This window comes from Cherax quadricarinatus, chromosome 68 (genome assembly GCF_038502225.1).
Source record: "Cherax quadricarinatus isolate ZL_2023a chromosome 68, ASM3850222v1, whole genome shotgun sequence".
NCBI lineage: Eukaryota > Metazoa > Arthropoda > Malacostraca > Decapoda > Parastacidae > Cherax > Cherax quadricarinatus.
Genome location: NC_091359.1, coordinates 18,001,776 through 18,021,470, shown reverse-complemented (window position 1 = coordinate 18,021,470; position 19,695 = coordinate 18,001,776). Strand labels below are relative to the sequence as shown.

Genomic DNA, 19,695 nt, shown 5'->3' with positions numbered 1-19,695 from the left:
TGTGACACCAGGAGACACCTCAGGATTTGGGGTTGCGACAGTCAAGGGGTTAAATGAAATATAGCAAACTCTCAATTTAACAGGCTTTGAAATTATGGGACAACTAATTCAGGAACAGCAAACAAGCACTGGTTACAGAATTGTCTATTACCTGACCAGCTGGGCTGTGGTTCGTACGTCGGTTTGCGAGTAGCCAGCAGTAACAGCCTGGTTGATCAGGCCAGTCCACCACGAGGTCTGGTCATGGACCAGGCTGCAGGGGCATTGACCCCCGAAGCACCCTCCAGGTATACTGTATGAACAAGGCAAAATAATCTTGCCTCTATCCACCACAGTCCACTTGTTCCCCTTATCACTGCATTCTACAAAATTTATTGCCACTTCAAAGAAATGAATTCGTATATATAACAAGATATCAAAACCATTGCTACAGTAGGTAATAAATTTACTTTCAGTATTAATCACTTATAACCAAGGTACAGTAATAAAAGTTAAACTATTTTTTCAACAAATTGTATTTATTTCTACAAAGTAACATTTGGACTAGATTACAAACATTTAATCAAAAAGTAAGTAATGTACATGTTCATGTGTGCATGTATGTTGTACATCTTTATACAAAATAGGACAATACAAATGCAAATAATTTTATCTATACTGCAATATAAACCTGTATAGTGTTTGTAAAAGTATATAAAATATGTAATAATTACATTATGTACATTCAACATAATCATTTGTCCCTGGATATTTCACATATGACTTTGTACTACCAGAGGGGATGTGTAATGGTTCTTTCACATTTGTGAGAGATGAATCAGAAACATGAAAGTTGTGGTTCCTTGTGGAAAATATAAAAGACTTACATTTATGCCACAAGAGAATATAATTGTTAGTACTGACCAGAGAAATAGGAGATATACATGTCAAACAAATTCAAAAGCATATGGACCTTTAAATAATACTGATGCTTAAATATACAGTCAACATTACATACAAAACATTTTATCTACATTGTATTTATTTATTATACAATCACCTAAAGAATTGTTTGAAAGGCTTAATTATTAGAGAAAAGGGAATGCAATGAGAAAAACCTTTTGCTTTATAATGTCACCTCATGTTCTGATGAGTGACAACCTTGGATATAATAGAGGAAAGGTTCTGACATGGTGTATATATGTATTATGAGAAATAAGCACCATAATTAAAGTGCAGTACATAAAATTTCCTAAAACTGCAAAACACAGTCATATTGCAAGTATCAGCATTTTACCATAATGTACATAAATTTTCATGTAAGTTATTGATTAATGCAAATTTCTGCTAAACTCACACCTATAGATACTTTTTTTGTTCTGAACAGCACCACTTCAAATTGCCTTTGACATTCATGGTATGGGTATATAAAGTCAAAAAGGAAAAACAAAATGTTTATTAGTGCTACTTAAAATAATTTTCCTTCAAGGGGTAATAGTAGTCTCCTGATGCTGGTGAAAGTCTCCTGATCCAAAGAATTAGAGCATACTTTCCTATTTTCCGCTCACTATGTGGCCCCTATGAATTTAGTGCTTCCCATAGATATATTATTATTATAATCAAAAAGAAGCGCTAAGCCACAAGGCCCATAGATATAACTGATTTAAAATAAAAGCAGATATTGTTTATCACAGCCATGTAATTGGAATAGCAATGATAATTTTTAAAGTAGTTATGCCAGTGTATTACATTAATACTTTGAAACTAAGGATAAATTATGATTTTTCAGATTATTTGTTGCTTATCACTAAAATTCAAATATTTTGACTAAAAATTCATTATTTTATAGTCAGAATTCAAAAGCAAAAATATAAATTACATTGCAAAAAAAAAAAAAAAGGGGGGGGGGGGAGGTTAAGATGGCCCAAATGGTAGACACAAAGAAATTATCCCAGTACATGATTTATAAGCAATGCTAAAACCTTGTATCATATGTTCTGAAAATGCCCAGTGTAAACTCTGACAACACTAAGTTTGATGAGAAAAATTTTTTAAGAGCTCAATTTTCTCGTGGAAAATATGTGAATCGTCATCATTCGATAAAATTAAGAAAGTTCTGAGTGGCCACCTTTTAGGGAGAAGTGAACAAATATAACCAGACAGCAATGTGGGTAGATTTTGGCAAAAGTACCTCATATTCTTCAGTGTATTACACTGCTTTTGCAGCATATTCTAAATTTAAAAAAAAAAAAAAACTGCCAATATAATGGTTAATTTATATTAAAAAAAAATGAGGACGAAGGCACAAAAATTCTTGAAAAACATGAAGATTTATAATTTTGTGCAGTGCTGCATAACCCTTGTGGGTTTAGTGCTTAGTTATGATTATAATTATGTAATTTATACAAAAAAAAAAAAGGATTAACTTTTGGATGGCTCATTGGGAAAATAAGATTTAAAAATTATCATGACTACTCTCGAACTAGATTTACATGTAATGTAAAACTAACAAGTATTACTGCAAAAGGTTATTAACCCTTTCAGGGTCCAAGGCCCAAATCTGGAGTCACGCACCAGTGTCCAAGATATTTAAAAAAAAAAATTTGTTATTTTTTCTTATGAAATCGTAGAGAATCTTTTTGTGAAGGTAATAAAACAAAAAGTACGAAAATTGGTGGAAAATTGACGAAATTATGCTCTCGCGAATTTTGATGTGTCAGCGATATTTACGAATCGGCGATTTTGCCGACTTTGACTCCCATTTTAGGCCAATTACATTATTCCAATCAACCAAATTCTTAGCTATTTCACTAGTATTACTTCTATTCTATCGATTGAGCACAAGAAATCGCCAAGTCAACTGTTTCAACTACAAAATAAAGTGATCGGAAATTGTTAATTTGGCCAATTTAACACAAAGTTCAAAATATTCCAATTTCAAAATAGGGTCCAGAATGAACAATGTAGGCATTCCTGGCACTAAACTAACATTTCCTCTGTTCATTAGTTATGTTTTGAGGCTTTACAAATAAATTCCATTTTGATTTTTTATTCACATAATGAATTTTTATTCACACCAAAAAATAGAAGATTTACTGTTATGCAATACTGTAATAATTGTATAAATATCATCACCATATTTGTGAATGTATATTAGACCCACCAGCTGATGTGTATTAGACGTGTGAGGTTGTTTGTTTACTCTTGAATATCGGCAAAAATTTAACATTTCCGCTACTTTGAGCTCAGTTTCAAGCCATTTCCAATGCTAAAACCAATCAAAATCATCTCTATTTCTGTAATATGTCTTCCATTCTATCAAATGAGACCAAGAAATCGCAAATACAACTATAAAAAACATACGAAAAAACACTGCAAAGTTGCTGTTTTAATCGAAAAATCATGATTTCATTTTTTTTCTCTCATTATGCACAGTGTGCTGCAGGATCTGTTTTATGTGGTGCACACATACCACATAGATGTATTCTCTCATATCTAGGCCCAAATGTACCACTCACAGTTTATCAGAGTGAGCTAAGCTCATGGCGTAGATCTACGGTTTGGACCCTGAACGTAAAGCCGTAGATCTACGGGACGGACCCTGAAAGGGTTAAACTGTATGTATGCACGCACAGTAGTCCCCCAATATCCGCAGGGGATACGTTCCAACACCTACTGTGGATACCCGAAACTGTGGCTAGTAGTGAACCCTGTATATGTAAGTTGTTTTCTGTTTACATACCTATGATAAAGTTTAACTGATAAATCATGCACAATAAGTTGAGAATTAGCACTTTTTCATTGATGGGAAGCACTTCACAGCTTGCTTTAGGCTTTGAAGACTGTCACCATCACTACTTTGTGCTATGGTGTCATTATTAAGCAGAATTAAGTTATTTTTAGGCCTCGGCAAACTGTGGATAACTGAAACCGTGGATACGGGGGTTCTACTGTGTGTGCGCATGCATGTGTGCTCATAGATCTGATAACAGACTAAGGAAGGATGCCTCTGAAAACACTGTTCATTTAATATTGAGTAATCCAAGGAACTGGACTTTTTCTTTTCCTCCTTGGATCAAACCTGAATTCCTCTCATTCTTTAGGCACTATATGACCCTGACAAGTTAAGATCTTCCCTGATTAAAATAAATAAATAAATAAATTCTTTACTTTTGACAGAAAGATAGCACAAAATTTAATAGACATTTTGCTCTAGGTAAAGCATCACAAGTTGAGAAAAGCTTTGCTATATCCTGATCAAATGCCAAACAGAGGTTTCCACTGCACCAATACCTGCCATCCACCACTGACGTTCTTAAACTACAAACCAAAGTTTTTGCTACGTTTCCTTGCAACTTTAGTAAAATCCACATTGTAAATGACACTCCAATTAAAGTTCACATTGTGGGGTCTTGTGATAAATAAATACCATACATCTGACCTCATAGGAATTATTTGGCATATCCCTAAATAGGTTATTAACATAGAATACATTTCACGTAAAAAGTACGCGCTAAATCCTCACAGGGTTATGTAGCGGAAATCTTATTTTTATGAATGCCATTATCACTGATTTTTCCTGAATATCAAGTTCACTGATGATTAGAAAAAAAATCCATATGAAGCCATTTATTTTGGTTAAACTAGTAGTCTCACAAAACTGTATATACTTATATTAAAACTTTTAATGCTTCATACTGAGGTTGCAAAAATCTACTGTGCATCATTACCTGTAATAAATGGAAGTTGAACGAGTTTCTAATAAGATTTTTCTTAACGACTGAATATTTATATTTTATTTAGTAAAAAAGAATCATAATTTAAAAAAAATTCCTCAACAACATAGTAGTTGTAGTCTTAATGACATAATCATGTAACAAATACTATACATTCTTCAGTATATATTTAATAAACAATCAGGAGTCTGCTTGCTCTTAGCAGTTATTTTCCAGAAATATATTGCATATGGGGGTCATGCACTAAATTATACATAAAGTATATATAATCTTAACTTTCTTGGAATATAGTATTACTCCTCATTGGTGTTTCAATTCAAGATTTGTGGAACAACCCAAGTCGTCTTGTTTTTGTTGGAACTTCTTCCACAACCTAAAAAAAATAATAAAAAAAAAAGTCAAGATGATATGTGGGAACTTCTTAATTTTTTTTTTTACAAATAAAATATTAAATACCATGAAAATGGTTGCATTTTGAAATTTACGGCTCTATAGCCCTTGTGGCTTAGCGCTTCTTTTTGATTATAATAAATTTGAAATTTACAGCATATCAGCAGAGTCAATATTCTTTTTAATAAATTTAAGAGCTTTTCATCTTTCAGCCAAAGTGGCTTACCTTAATAAGGTTGTCAATTCCAGTAAGGTAGCCCTCCTCATGGTTTCCGAGCTTCCAAGGTTTCCTGTGAGAAATTTTAATTCCTTCTGGTACTGGTACTGTCTTTGCAAAGTCAATCATCCACACACCTGCTTTCTCATCATCATAAATGATCAAGATGCTGCTTCCAATTACCTGTAAAAGGAACATTTATAATGCAGTAATTTTAAATGACACACACTAACAAATTTAAAATGTTAGATTGTAATGCTGGATGAAATTACATTTTAGTGGTATAGCCATGCAGGCTGCATGACCAAAGGATGATATTCTACTGTGTAAATAAGACATGTGCAAAGAAAGTTTAAGATATGTAAAAGATTGTTAGCTGAAGACAGGAAATAGAACAAATTTGTGGAAGAGGATGACAAAAGAAATAAAGGTCTAACTAAGCCTTGGCAGATAATTCAGATTGGCATGTACAACTGTATATTTGTGAAACAGCAGCAGTGTGACTTTTCAAACTACAGTAAACTCTCAATTTGAATGACTTTAAAAAATATGGCACAGAATTCTCTGGGTAATTTAGAAACAAAAGACAAAGTTTGTTGGTTACACAAGTGTGTGTCTGTCTACCACAATCTCCATTACTGGCCACCCAACTCATCCCTGTTAGCCCATTAAGTCAAGAGTGAACTGTACTGTACTTCAGTGCAACTTGTAGGCATGCACGAGTAGGAAGAGACTTGAATAAAGTGGGATAAAATTAAACAAGACCTCTTGTAATCAGTTTTACAAATGTTCTGTATTAATGGATAGGGAAACTGGAACAAAGTAAAGAAACATTATATTATGTATTAAAAAGATAAGTATCACAAGCCAACACAAGAGCAGTTATTTATATCTTACACTATGAAAGATTGGTGATAAATCATACTAAAATATAATAAACCCAACTATAATGCAACTTCAAATATTGCATGATTTTGTAGCAACATGAATGAAAAGATGCAGCTTAAATTTTTTATATTATGCATCACATAGCATTCAAGAAGCAGCAATGTGCAAAATATTGGTATTAAATGCCTTAACGTTAATTTATGCAAATGTCATGGTCCACAATTCCTTCCCTTATACTAACAACCCACATCACTTATATTTGCAACTCTGGAAGTGTCTTGTGCCTTACTGTGTTTGTCAAGCTATTTTGAATATTTTCATTACCATAGTTGGTCTCTGGATATTAATCTCCTCGAGGGAAGTTCCTTAACCCTTTGAGGGTCGCCAGGCCCTCTCAGAGACTTGTTCTCAGGGTCGCCAAAATTAAAAAAAAAAAAAAAAAAAAATATTCTTATGAAAAGATAAAGAATCTTTTCCTGATCATAATGACACCAAGAGTATGAAATTTGATGGTAAACTTACGGAATTATGCTCTTGCAAAGTTAGCGGTCTCGACGATGTTTACGCATCGGCGATTTTGCCTACTTTGAGCCTTATTTTCGGCCAATTCCAGTGTACTAGATGTCAAAAATCACAACTATTTCGCTAGAACTCCGTTTTTTCTATCGAATGAGTACAAGAAACGACCCATTTACCGATTTCAACTATCCTATAAAGTGGTCAGAATTTAGCAATTTTGCCAATTTCACACAAATTTCAAGAGATTCCAATTTCCAAATAGGGTCCAGAATAAACAAGAAAGACATTCCTGGCACTAAAATAACATTTCCTCTGTTCATTAGTCACATCCCCATGCCCCTCTTACATTTCTTTTGCTTTCCACTTTGAATTTTTATTCTCACAAAAAATAGAAGATTCTGTTATTAGTGTAGAAATGGTATAAATACCAGCGCACTTGTGAAAGAATATTAGATTCACCAGTTGGCGTGTATTGGACACGGGGCATGATTTGTTTACTTTTGAACTTTGGCAAAAGTCGAACATTTCTGCTTCTTCGAGCTCAATTTCAAGGTACTTTTCATTGTGAAACCAATCAAAATCATCTCAATTTCTGTGATATGTCTTCCATTCTATAAAATGAGACCAGGAAAACTAAAATAGAGTTATAAATACCATACGAAAATACAGTGCAAAGTTGCTGTTTTAAACCAAAAACGCGGTCGGAGTTTTTTCTCATTACGCACTGTGTGCTGCAGGATGTTTTTTTTTATACTGCGCACACTGACCACAGACCCATTCTTTCATATGTAGGCCTACCAGCTTTCTCTTGCTAGATTTGAGGGTGCTAGAATTTAAACGTACTAATACGTCAAAAACCCTGGCGCGTAAGCCGTACTAGTACGGCCGAAACCCCGAAAGGGTTAATGCTGATGAGGGAGATCATGATTCAACAAATTAGACCTGTTGACCCTTTCCTTAGCTTGAACTGGATTAACTCCTATTCCATAAGTGTTTTGTGACCTCTGGTTTATGACTTGCCTCTAAATATCATAATAGTGGATATTAAATATGGCACTCAAAGAGGGATACTAGTGATGTTGAGGTGCTAAGAAGAATAAACATGAATCTATGACTTAGAAAGCATACAAGTGTCAGGTATGGTTAGAGGTCTTGCACGTGTGATTCTTATTAATGAATAAACCATTCATACAATTAAAAATGGGAAAAAACAGAGGTTGTACATTTATCAGTTAAGACTGTCACCTGATCATAAGAATGTTAAAGTGATAACTTGACCTTGACAAAGTCAAGGTCAAAGAATAAGAAGTCACAATACCATGGCTGGATTAAGAAAAGCCAAAGAAAGGAGCTTCATACAGTGCTCGGATAATAAAGCACAAAGCCCTATTTTACTATAACAGAGAAGGTGAGCCTGTATAGTAGTGTGTTTAGTGGTGAATGATTATAAAGTCTTAGAAAGTTTTCTGGCCAGTTCTATAAACTACTCGGTAAAGCACAATAGACAGTCGTGATAGAATACCCGAGCACTCCAGTATAGCCATCAACTACCGACAACTCTACGTCCACAAAACCACAGCCATCCACTTCAGTCCAGTAGACCCACATCAACCCTCTCCACACTCCTATTTCAACACCATTATTTAAATTTGCAGTAATTTTTACCTAATACAACACTAAAATTTTTTTGGCAGATTTTAAAATGTCTGGAACATAACCTATTTTTTTTTAATGTTCGTGTCATGTAATGAGACTTTAAATAACATGAGGCTTTTCTGGAATGTAACCTGCACATTAAGAAGGTTTACTGTACCCTACTTTTTGTATACCTAAGGATTTAAATATTGGTTTCTAACTTTTGACAAATACTGAAAATGAAAGCTACAAAATTTTGTATCTCACCTCATGTTTCTGGAAGAAGGGCGAGTCAGTAAAAACACGTCTGAGATGTGCAAGACGTTCTAGAACCTGCCGTTTTGTACTTTCTCGACCTTTCAAAAAGCCACTCATGGTGCCAACTACTTCTTCTCGACTTCGCACAGTCTGCAATTCTGTCACTGCCTCACTTCCTGCCATCTGTTGAGTAAATATGCATACATTAATATTATTACTGTGGAGAAACTATAAATTTTACTGATCTACTTTACTGTATCACAAACTAAAAACATCACTGGCAAATACTCAGTACACAAACCTTTAGGGCTTCAATTCTAAAGCCAAGTGAACGCGAAGAACTCATATTATCACGGAAGTCCATGTACCGCAGCTTAGTGACTGCTTTGGCTTCATGTTCTTCTGGAGTTGGTGCTTTACCATCTACTTTAATCATCTGTGTCAAATGAAAATTAAGAAAAGTTTTGAAAAGAACATTTATTACGTGTAGTTAAATACTTTAAGGCAATATTTCTTTTTTAGGCATATCATTAGTATTGCACTTTGATGGACACTTTCATTTATTATGCAAAAAATATAACCTAGATTTGAGGAAATCTTGCCTTCTCGTAAAGATCTTTGCGAGCTTTCGTGTTTGAAACTTCAAACTCCAGGAATGTCCGAGTACCCATCTTGATGTCCATTACACAAGGATTGTGAAAGTCGTAGAGTAAATCCCTCATTTCAATGAAATCTAAATGAACATGTTAAGGACAAATCTATCCAAAATTTTAATTTTATATGAAAAAATGCAATAAAGTACTCACACTGCCTACCCAAGCACCTTAAAATATCTATTCTACATCTATGCTGCTGCTTGACACTGTCAAGCAGTCTCATTCAAAATCTTACTTTATAACTAAATGCATATACTTCGAGGGCAAGCTGAACCTAAAAGAGTCATGCAGCATGACTCACGAAATCGTAGTGACACGATTGCAAATAAACCACACCACGAATCTCTAGCTAGTGTGGCCGTGACAAACTCTAGTTTAAGTCCCCTCAAAGCCGTCGACATGACTCACGAAATCATAATGACAGGATTGCAAACAAACCACACCACGGGCGGGGTTAGAACCCGCAATCAGAGAGTCTCAAAACTCCAGACCGTTGCATTCGCCACTGGGCCAGCTAGCCAAAATAAGATTCATCCAACTAGGTATATTTATACACCATGAATGTTATTAACCCTTAAACTGTCGAAGCAGATCTACGTTCACATGCGTAGTGCTCCAAAAGTAGATATACGTTTCTTTTACACATTTTCAAAAAAAAACAAAAAAAAAAAAAAAAAAAAACAATAAAAAAAAAAAAAAAAAAAAATAGATCAAAGCTTTTTGTACACATTTTCAAATGTAAAAAAAAAAAATATCTACTTTTTTTACATACTTTCAAATGTTGAAAAAACGCAGATCTACGTTTGGACAGTTTAAGGGGTAAGGCTAGCTGGTCCAGTAGCTAACGCAACGGTCTGGAGTTTTGAGACCCTCTGATTGCGGGTTCTAACCCCGCCCATGGTATGGCTTATTTGCAGTCGTGTCATCATAATTTCATGAATCATATTGATGGCTTTGAGGGGACCTGAGCTAGAATTTGTCAAAGCCACGCTAGCTGGAGATTCGTCTGTATAAACTTGCATTTGTGGTCACAGTGGTGTCTATGCTAACCTACCTATGGTGTATAAATATACAGTACCTAGTTGGATGAATCTTATTGTGGCTAGCTGGCCCAGTGGCTAACGTGATGGTCTGGAGTTTTGAGACTCTCTAATTGCAGGTTCTAACCCCGCCCGTGGTATGGTTTGGTCATGCAGCACATGGGAGAGTAGGAGGTAATCACATTTGATCTAAGGGAAAGGTCAGATTCCTTGCATGAAGGAGCTTTCATTGAGGGGACCCTATAACTCTAGTTATCCTATGGGTTTAGCACTCCCCCATAATTTTTACAGTAATTATAATACAGTGGTACCTCGGGATACGAATTTATTTCGTTCCAGAAGGCTGTTCGAGTGCCAGTACCAAACGAATTTGTTCCCATAAGGAATAATGTAAATTAGATTAATCCATTTCAGGCCCCCAAAAACACACTTACATAATTGCTCATGTTTTGAGCTGTTCGTATCCCGAGGTACCACTGTATAACTAGTCATTCCTAATCATTATTAGAATTCTATATGCTGATACATCTGTATGTAAAGTCAAGAGTGCTGAAATGATAAGTGAAAAGAATGAGGACTGCCACTAAAAATTTACAAAGAGAGAGATATGACAGGTATAATTATTATATTTAGGGAATAGTGAAAAACCCACAGGGTCATACAGCACTTAGGAAATGACTGGTGTAAAAAATTAACATTTGGGCACTGCACCATAATACCTAACAACACTACAATGCAATGTGGCTGAATAGAACTATTAACACAGGAAGAGTGAAAAAGATGTCTCAAGCTTATATAAATACTGTATGAATTTTTTTCTGGTTTTGCTGTCAAAAAAGGATACATTCATCTTGATAGACGACCTCTCTGAAGAAGGTGGGCGTAATGTCTCTGGCTGGGTCGGAAGACAGAGCTCGGTATGCCTGAGTCTCTACAGGTTCTGGGCCTCTCTTCTTCCAGATGGTACCTGGACCAGCTGGTGCCAGGGAGCCTGGGTGGCCTGCCAGCTGTACCCAGCTGTTCCGACGATCCCTTAACAACACCGATGAGGCTGGTGCAGTCAGGTTCAGTGCATTCTGCCAACAAATGGGCAGTACTGGATTTATAATTTAACTGAAAACTTTTGCCAATGTGTATATAACAATATCAGTCATTGCATCAGTAATGTACTCATCAAATTATAATTTTTTCAAATAGGTCTTGAAATATCATATTTATTGTAAATGAAAATGTTACTGTTCAAAATACAAAATTTAAGATACCAAATTTCTGGCAACTACATATATTGTACTGTGCTACTACTGTGTAGTTTATTTAAACCAGGGTTAGGGACTAAATCCATGTGGGTCATGTTCCTAGGAAATGGGAGGGCATCCAGGTTTGATTCAAGGGTAGGAAAGGTCCATGTCCATGGCTCAAAGGACCTCCCTTGAGGGGACACTGCTTTAAAAATCTGGGAAAAGCCACACTAACCTGTGTAGTGATTACATATAACACTGCCTAATGTGTAACATATCAGATGCAAGTTCAATACTAACCAGGGCAAGTCTCTGCAACAGAGACATAGCAGCTACATCATGGATATCAGCTGGGAAGGTCTCCTTGGCATAGACAATGTTATTAGTTTCCAGAGTGCAACTACTGACATGGCCATTGGAACAAGGTGAGGAACTAGAAGAGCAGAGGATCTGTCCATCATGGCTTGAGGGAGAACTGCTAGTTGACTTAATGGAAGAGTTAGTAGAAGATGTGGTTGAGTTGGAATTGGAAGACCTAATTGAGGATTCTTCCTCATCGCATGACTTCTTCTTTAGGGGTAGTTTTCTCCATCGTTTGGCAAAGGCATGTCGTCTAGGGTGGTGGTTGTCTGACTCCTGCTGTTGATGCTCTTCCTCAGACTTCTGTTTCTGTGGCTTCGCCCCAGCAGTTCCACGTAGCAGAGCCTCTATCTCTGCCTTCCTCTCTCCTGCTACCTGCCAACCAAATTACATCATTAATACCAGGTATATATTTGACAATATGTACATTTTAAAAGAGACTAGAAGCAATGCAAGACAATAATTGTATCAAAGTACAGCATAACTTTAATAAACAAATCAAGCTTCATCAGCTAAGTATTAATATCTGATTACACTGTCAATACTATGGTAACATGCACATAGTATATAATGTCCCCAAGTGATAGCAAATGTCAGCATACTCAAAATTGCCTTTAAAGGTGACATTATTGGCAAACAACTCTGTTAATTTACTATTTCACTCCTGTGCCCAGTTCAAAGTATCTAGCAAGCCACATGCAAATAAAATATATCTACTAGTGTAATTTAATCACTAAATTAGGTAATACTGGTATAGTACTGAATATTACATTCATTCATTCTTGTAACAATCCAATTTTAACGGCTAATACTGAACTTCAGATACTCTGGGTAGTCAGTGTATCAAAACACTGATGAATGATTAAATCACATGGTTGGAAATAATTTATAAATAATCCCAATTGTGGGCTTATGAAAAGTACTGTTGGTATCAAAGCCTAACCAGACTTTGTGCTAAGTCCTACCACTGTGGTAGAACCCATGGTTGCTCCAAACCACTTTTTTACAGGATTCTCAATGCCAATTTTAGTGCAGGGTAACATTATCCTTCATTAATTAAAAAAATACCAAACAAAAACAAATGTGGAAGCAGATGCCAGGTATGACGTCAACAGCGCTAATGAACTTGATTCACAGATAGTGATCAGTTGACTAGCAATAATTAGTACACTATCCTCAAGACAGTTATATTCTAAATACAGCCAACAATATTAATATATTCAAAGAAGTGATAAGCCAGCAAGGGTCATACAGCACCTGGAAAACAGGAAGCAATCAGCTTTTATCTAAGAAAAGGGAGAGCAATTAAAATTACCTAAAACAAAATATTTTCACTATCAAGGTTCCCCTTCCCATACTTGAAGGGAAAGTGTACATCTTGTGCATCTTCAACCCCCCCCCCCCCTTTCCTCTCCACTTCACCTATCCAATATGTTGAGGTTATTACATGATTTTGTTTAGATGTATACAAATTTGTGGGGATATAAATCAAGTGGAGCCTATTAGCCTTGGTGTCTACTCTATTTCCTGTACAAGCAACCAGGTGTGATACCTCGCTCTTGACCGCATCTCGATATTGCCGAAGCTATGATGCCAACTACTGTGTAGTGCCATGTATGCAGCAGTTTCACAGAATGGTGACGGTGTTGCTTGTTTATGCGCTGGAGTTTTCAAGATATTTGCGTGTAAGGGTAAAACCTGTAATAAGATATATGTGTAGGAGTTCCACCAAGAAAATCGGACTTACAGTTGAAGAAAAACTGCTTCACAAGTACTGGTCCAGGGAACTCCCCGTCTTCTATCTCCCTCACCTGCCCACAACAAGGACGCTGTACCAAAATGTCAATTAGCTGCGGAATCATCAGACTTAGACTATATAACTGCCTACCCCCGTTTTCTCTCTCTCACTACATGCAATATCAATACCATGTAATTATGCAAATTTAGAAAATAAGCCTTTACTTGTAAACTATGTTGCATAGTTACTTACATATTGCAATGTTTACGTACGTCTTAACTATTCATTCCCCTGCTGAATAACCTAAGACGGCCACATCCTCAGTATACAATTCTAAGAGGTGCACTGTGCTAGTGAAGGGCTACTCTCCCTTTTGTTGGACTAAATCTGATTACCTCCCATTTCCTAAGTGCTGTACAACCCCTACTGGTTTAGCGATTTGTCATGAATATAATACCACTCGACGCCACACCAACGTCTGACTTCAATACACATCACTATGTGCAGTGACGGGGTTTGTTTGCCAATCGAAAGGCCTGGGCTAGGGGGGACGTATAGGCAAATCTAACACCATCTGCCTCTGTTCACATAGGGAAGATACCTAGGAGTAAAGCGACTGCTTTGGGTAGCATCCTGGGAAAGGGCCTAAGGACTCCAATTTAAACAAAATCCAGGTAGTCACAGGAATATCACATTTGCTTGAAGTTAGATATGGTGTCGGTAAACCCAGATCAATCTAGCCTAACCTAACTTTTTTTTTCTGTGACTATTTCTGTTAAGCTTTTAACATCCACATTGCTTCGCTTTTGCCTTTTTAGGGGTTATCAAGTGTTATTAACCCTCCAAGGTTAATAACACAAAATATTTTACACTAGTGTCTGTGGTCAATGTCAATGAGAGCGTCAATCAGTTGAGAGAGTGAGCGATGGGAGGGGAAGGAGGGATACAGGAAGAGTTATCAAACATGGATCAGGAAGCAGGGAAGGGGTCACCACTAGGTTAGCACGCGGTGGCCTATTCGTATATTTGATAGACAAGTTATATCATCCCCTACATGATATATCAGTGAGTATTCCTACCATCATTATGATAGGTCTTTGTTACATATCCTGAGAGGGTAGCGCACAAGAAACTAATTAAAAGTATTTTTACCAAAAAAAAAAAGTTTACAAAAACTTTCGAAGCTACAAGTTTCGAAAGTTATTCACCACAACCGCTTCATAGGTAGTTATGATAGTTATTTTGTATTTAGGAACTGGAATTATCCTCCCAATCCCTGGATCTAACCTGATTGCCTCCCATTCATAAGGCTTTATATGGTCTCGGATTAAAATAAATTAATTTAGATATTTGGGAGTGGACGTGTCAGCGGATGGGTCTATGAAAGATGAGGTGAATCATAGAATTGATGAGGGAAAAAGAGTGAGTGGTGCACTTAGGAGTCTGTGGAGACAAAGAACTTTGTCCTTGGAGGCAAAGAGGGGAATGTATGAGAGTATAGTTTTACCAACGCTCTTATATGGGTGTGAAGCGTGGGTGATGAATGTTGCAGCGAGGAGAAGGCTGGAGGCAGTGGAGATGTCATGTCTGAGGGCAATGTGTGGTGTGAATATAATGCAGAGAATTCGTAGTTTGGAAGTTAGGAGGAGGTGCGGGATTACCAAAACTGTTGTCCAGAGGGCTGAGGAAGGGTTGTTGAGGTGGTTCGGACATGTAGAGAGAATGGAGCGAAACAGAATGACTTCAAGAGTGTATCAGTCTGTAGTGGAAGGAAGGCGGGGTAGGGGTCGGCCTAGGAAGGGTTGGAGGGAGGGGGTAAAGGAGGTTTTGTGTGCGAGGGGCTTGGACTTCCAGCAGGCATGCGTGAGCGTGTTTGATAGGAGTGAATGGAGACAAATGGATTTTAATACTTGACGTGCTGTTGGAGTGTGAGCAAAGTAACATTTATGAAGGGATTCAGGGAAACCGGCAGGCCGGACTTGAGTCCTGGAGATGGGAAGTACAGTGCCTGCACTCTGAAGGAGGGGTGTTAATGTTGCAGTTTAAAAACTGTAGTGTAAAGCACCCTTCTGGCAAGACAGTGATGGAGTGAATGATGGTGAAAGTTTTTCTTTTTCGGGCCACCCTGCCTTGGTGGGAATCGGCCGGTGTGATAATAAAAAAATAAGTTACTTTTATTTAAATTTCATAACCTAGTACTAATGACTTCACTCGGGATTTTTTTTTAATTCCTGAAAAGTATTAATATATTCTCCAGATATGTAGGGCGTCACCAGTATGCTTCCACCACCGACTCAACAGTTTCTCAAGAAATGAACACATGACTGAGGCTTGACCACTGTGGGAGGAGTTCCTTCCGGTGCGGCATTACGTGAGGGAGTGATGAATCAATTATGTAGACTGGGTCACCCCCCCCCCCCCATTTCCCGAGACTTGAACCGCCCCACGCCCAAGCCAACGCCCACGGCCACAAGCTTCATACTGTCAACACTTAATAATGCCCCATGACTGGTAGAGCTAAGAATATGCTAAAACGTAATTTGCTTGGTTAACAACATACTGTATGATGCTCATTAAGGATGAAATTCATCTGCACACCAACAAAAATACAATTACAGTTTCTAAAATAGAGATTAGCCAAGTAATTCCGGGCCCTTTATACAACATACGTTTGGCACATCTTTGAGGATGCAGCACCAGCATGGAACCCACATCTGAAAAAAAAACATGTTAAGAAACTACAGTTGCATGCAACAAGGCTTGTTCTAGAGCTAAAGGAATTAAATCTGAAGATATCGGGAGACAGAAGAACCAGGGGGACCACAATACAAAAAAAAAGTACTCAGGTAAATTAATAAGGTAAGCAGGTATCGGCTGTTTGAGAAGCGCGAAACAGGAACTCTGGAAGACAAGTTACAGATGAGCCATAAGGATGTTAGGAAATATTTCTTCAGTCTCAAGCGTGGCCAGGAAGTGGAATGATCATGATGAGGAAATTGTGGAGAGACTCCATAAACAATTTTAAGAGTAGGTACGAAAGAGTCCCCGAGGCTAAGACTGAATCTACAGTGGCTGGGCTTGGATCCGAGAATTAACCCCTGCAACCACAAATACGTAAGTACAGATATACACATGTATATACAGAATAGAAAGATGTGAAAAATTTAACATGGTGGGGGGGGAGGGCTCTTCCAGGGGCTTTAAATGAAAGAATCAGGGAATACAGGTAAGTTTGCTAGAGGGAAAACACTAACAACGCCTAACTTTCTTTACGCAAAATTAGTTATCGAAGAACTGTAAGGAATCAGCATTAATCACCACTGCCAACACTAATATTACATAACATTAGGTCATTCACACTTTCCGAGGTTTCAGGGCAGCTGAGCCTATCTAAAACTGACAACCATTACCCGAGACCTCACCTCCTCTCTGAAGACCTGTTGAAATCTACAACTCCCTTCTCAGACACTATATAAAAAATTTTCTTTCTGAACTGAAAAAATCCCTATCGAACAAAAAAAACTTCTAAAAAGCCATTATCATCAAACTGTAGGTAAATATTATCATTTTATAGATATACATCTGTGTATATATCCTAGGCCACACCTTGTCACCATCCCACCACTTGAAGATACTTCACTAATTATATGTTTTCGTCAGCATTATACTGGATAGTAAATATTTCGTGTTATGAAAACTACACCAAATTATGAAGACTCTGTGAAGAATGACGTCCGCACAGTTGACTGTGTTCCGAGACAACAAACTAAATGTAGACGAAAGCTAGCATACCTTCTCGGTATCAGGTAAGCCATTCAACGTTGAGTTTATGCATTTAACTTCAAAATTTGAATTGTGTGAACGCTCGCACACACATACATTTAATAGTCAGTGTATATTTTTGCTAGTGGATTTGGTTTCGAGAAGGACTTCCCTAGTATCGGCCAGTAGGCCTGCTGCAGTGTTCCTTCTTTCTTATGTTCTTAAGCCTCAGCGTAGCCAAGAAGCAATTCTTGTGTAAGACATGTTTAACAGGTATTTTTATTCTCGGAATAAAGATACCTGAACAAGTTGTACCTTACCTCCAGGTGTAACTATACAGAAATGCAAGGGTACAATGTTATGGCACTGTGCTTATCGTACAACGATATGACAGTGCTTATCGCAGTTATACCATTACACACACCACATGTTATAATTTGAAATTCCTTCAAGGAGGGAGGGGGGCTGTGATGCTGGTGAAGGGCTCCTGATTCAAGTACGTAATTGGATCGGCCCTCCCCTTGCATGTAAGACTCCAAAGGAGTTTGGAGTCTCTCCATGAATATAGTTACAGTAATACTGGGTGGTGAGGTACAGTGCTTAAGTGGTGGTTGGTGACTGGATAATGTAAGACCGTAATCTGTGGATGGCTTGGTATAGGGGTAAGAGGCTATAGTAGTTGTTGAATTAGACACATGTGCAACTCTTGGGTATCTTTATTGAGGAAACGTTTCGCCACACAGTGGCTTCATCAGTCCATACAAAGGAGAAACTTGAAGAACAGGAGGAGAATGAGGTAATCAGTCCTTCAGCCTCGAGTATATGTGGTCAGTCCATCAATCTTCGGTTCTCTGAACCATTCATCTACAGGCTATAGTAGTCATGGGGAACTGTTAAACTCGTATGGGTTATATAACGCCTTAAGAATGAGAGGTAATCAGGTTTAATCTAAGGAGAGTGGATTTTTTTTTGTGTTTATAATTTTCCTGAATGTAGAGTATATAAGAACATAAGAACATAAGAACGAAGGAACACTGCAGAAGGCCTACTGGCCCATGCGAGGCAGGTCCAAGTCTCCTACCGGCTTAAGCCAATGCACCCAACCTAGTCAGGTCAGGTCACATTGACTTAAGGGAGGAACACGGCAACCGACCTGGTAGCACAAGCTATCAGGTCTAACTCACACCCACCCACATCCACTCATGTATTTATCCAACCTATTTTTAAAGCTACCCAACGTTCTGGCCTCTATAACGGTACTTGGGAGTTTGTTCCACTCATCCACAACTCTATTACCAAACCAGTACTTTCCTATATCCTTCCTGAATCTGAATTTTTCCAACTTAAAACCATTGCTGCGAGTCCTGTCTAGGCTAGATATTTTCAGCACACTATTTACATCCCCTTTATTTATTCCTGTCTTCCATTTATACACCTCAATCATATCCCCCCTAATTCTACGTCTTTCTAGAGAGTGCAGATTCAGGGCCCTTAGTCTATCCTCATAGGGAAGGTTTCTGATACATGGGATCAACTTTGTCATCCTCCTTTGTACATTTTCCAGAGAATTTATATCCATTCTGTAATAAGGTGACCAGAACTGTGCAGCATAATCTAAATGAGGCCTAACCAAGGATGTATAGAGTTGAAGAACAACCTGAGGACTCCTATTATTTATGCTTCTTGATATGAAGCCAAGGATTCTATTAGCTTTATTGCGAACACTTATGCACTGTTGTCTTGGTTTCAGATTACTGCTAACCAGAACTCCTAAATCTTTTTCGCAATCCGTAATATTAAGATCTACATTATTTAGTTTATATGTGGCATGGTTATTGTCCTGTCCAACATTTAGAACTTTGCATTTGTCTATATTAAACTGCATCTGCCACTTCTCCGACCACTGCATCAGTCTATTCAAATCTTCCTGGAGTGCTCGAATGTCCTCGTCAGAATGAATTCGACGGCCTATTTTGGTGTCATCGGCAAACTTGCCGATGTCGCTCTTTATGCCCTCATCTATGTCGTTTATGTAGATTGTGAACAGCAGGGGGCCCAACACTGACCCCTGTGGAACACCGCTCGTGACACTTCCCCACTCTGATTTCTCCCCATTTATGCAAACTCTCTGCTGCCTATTTGTCAACCATGCCTCTATCCAGGAAAAAATTTCTCCTCCTATTCCATGTGCTTTAATTTTCCTCAATAGTCTCTGATGTGGGACCCTGTCAAAAGCCTTACTGAAGTCCATATACACAATATCATATTCATTACCATGA

At 37.6% G+C, this 19,695-nt stretch overlaps 1 protein-coding gene across 5 annotated transcripts in view; it reads right to left on the bottom strand.

Moving 5' to 3' along the window:
* Positions 1 to 497: 497 nt before the first annotated feature.
* The window catches only part of LOC128697714 (inositol-trisphosphate 3-kinase homolog), a 212,858-nt gene continuing 193,660 nt past the window's right edge, over positions 498 to 19,695 (bottom strand). For 4 of the 5 annotated variants that reach the window (XM_053789570.2, XM_053789569.2, XM_053789571.2 and 1 more), the window contains exons 2-8: positions 11,857 to 12,291; positions 11,163 to 11,394; positions 9,225 to 9,355; positions 8,924 to 9,058; positions 8,632 to 8,805; positions 5,332 to 5,505; positions 498 to 5,088 (exon numbers count right to left, since the gene is read on the bottom strand). In XM_053789570.2, the coding sequence (XP_053645545.1) occupies positions 5,032 to 5,088; positions 5,332 to 5,505; positions 8,632 to 8,805; positions 8,924 to 9,058; positions 9,225 to 9,355; positions 11,163 to 11,394; positions 11,857 to 12,291 (1,338 nt within the window). In that variant the 3' untranslated portion in view covers positions 498 to 5,031. The remainder of the gene's footprint in view (positions 5,089 to 5,331; positions 5,506 to 8,631; positions 8,806 to 8,923; positions 9,059 to 9,224; positions 9,356 to 11,162; positions 11,395 to 11,856; positions 12,292 to 19,695) is intronic. The other variant, XR_011393942.1, reaches the window with a different exon arrangement.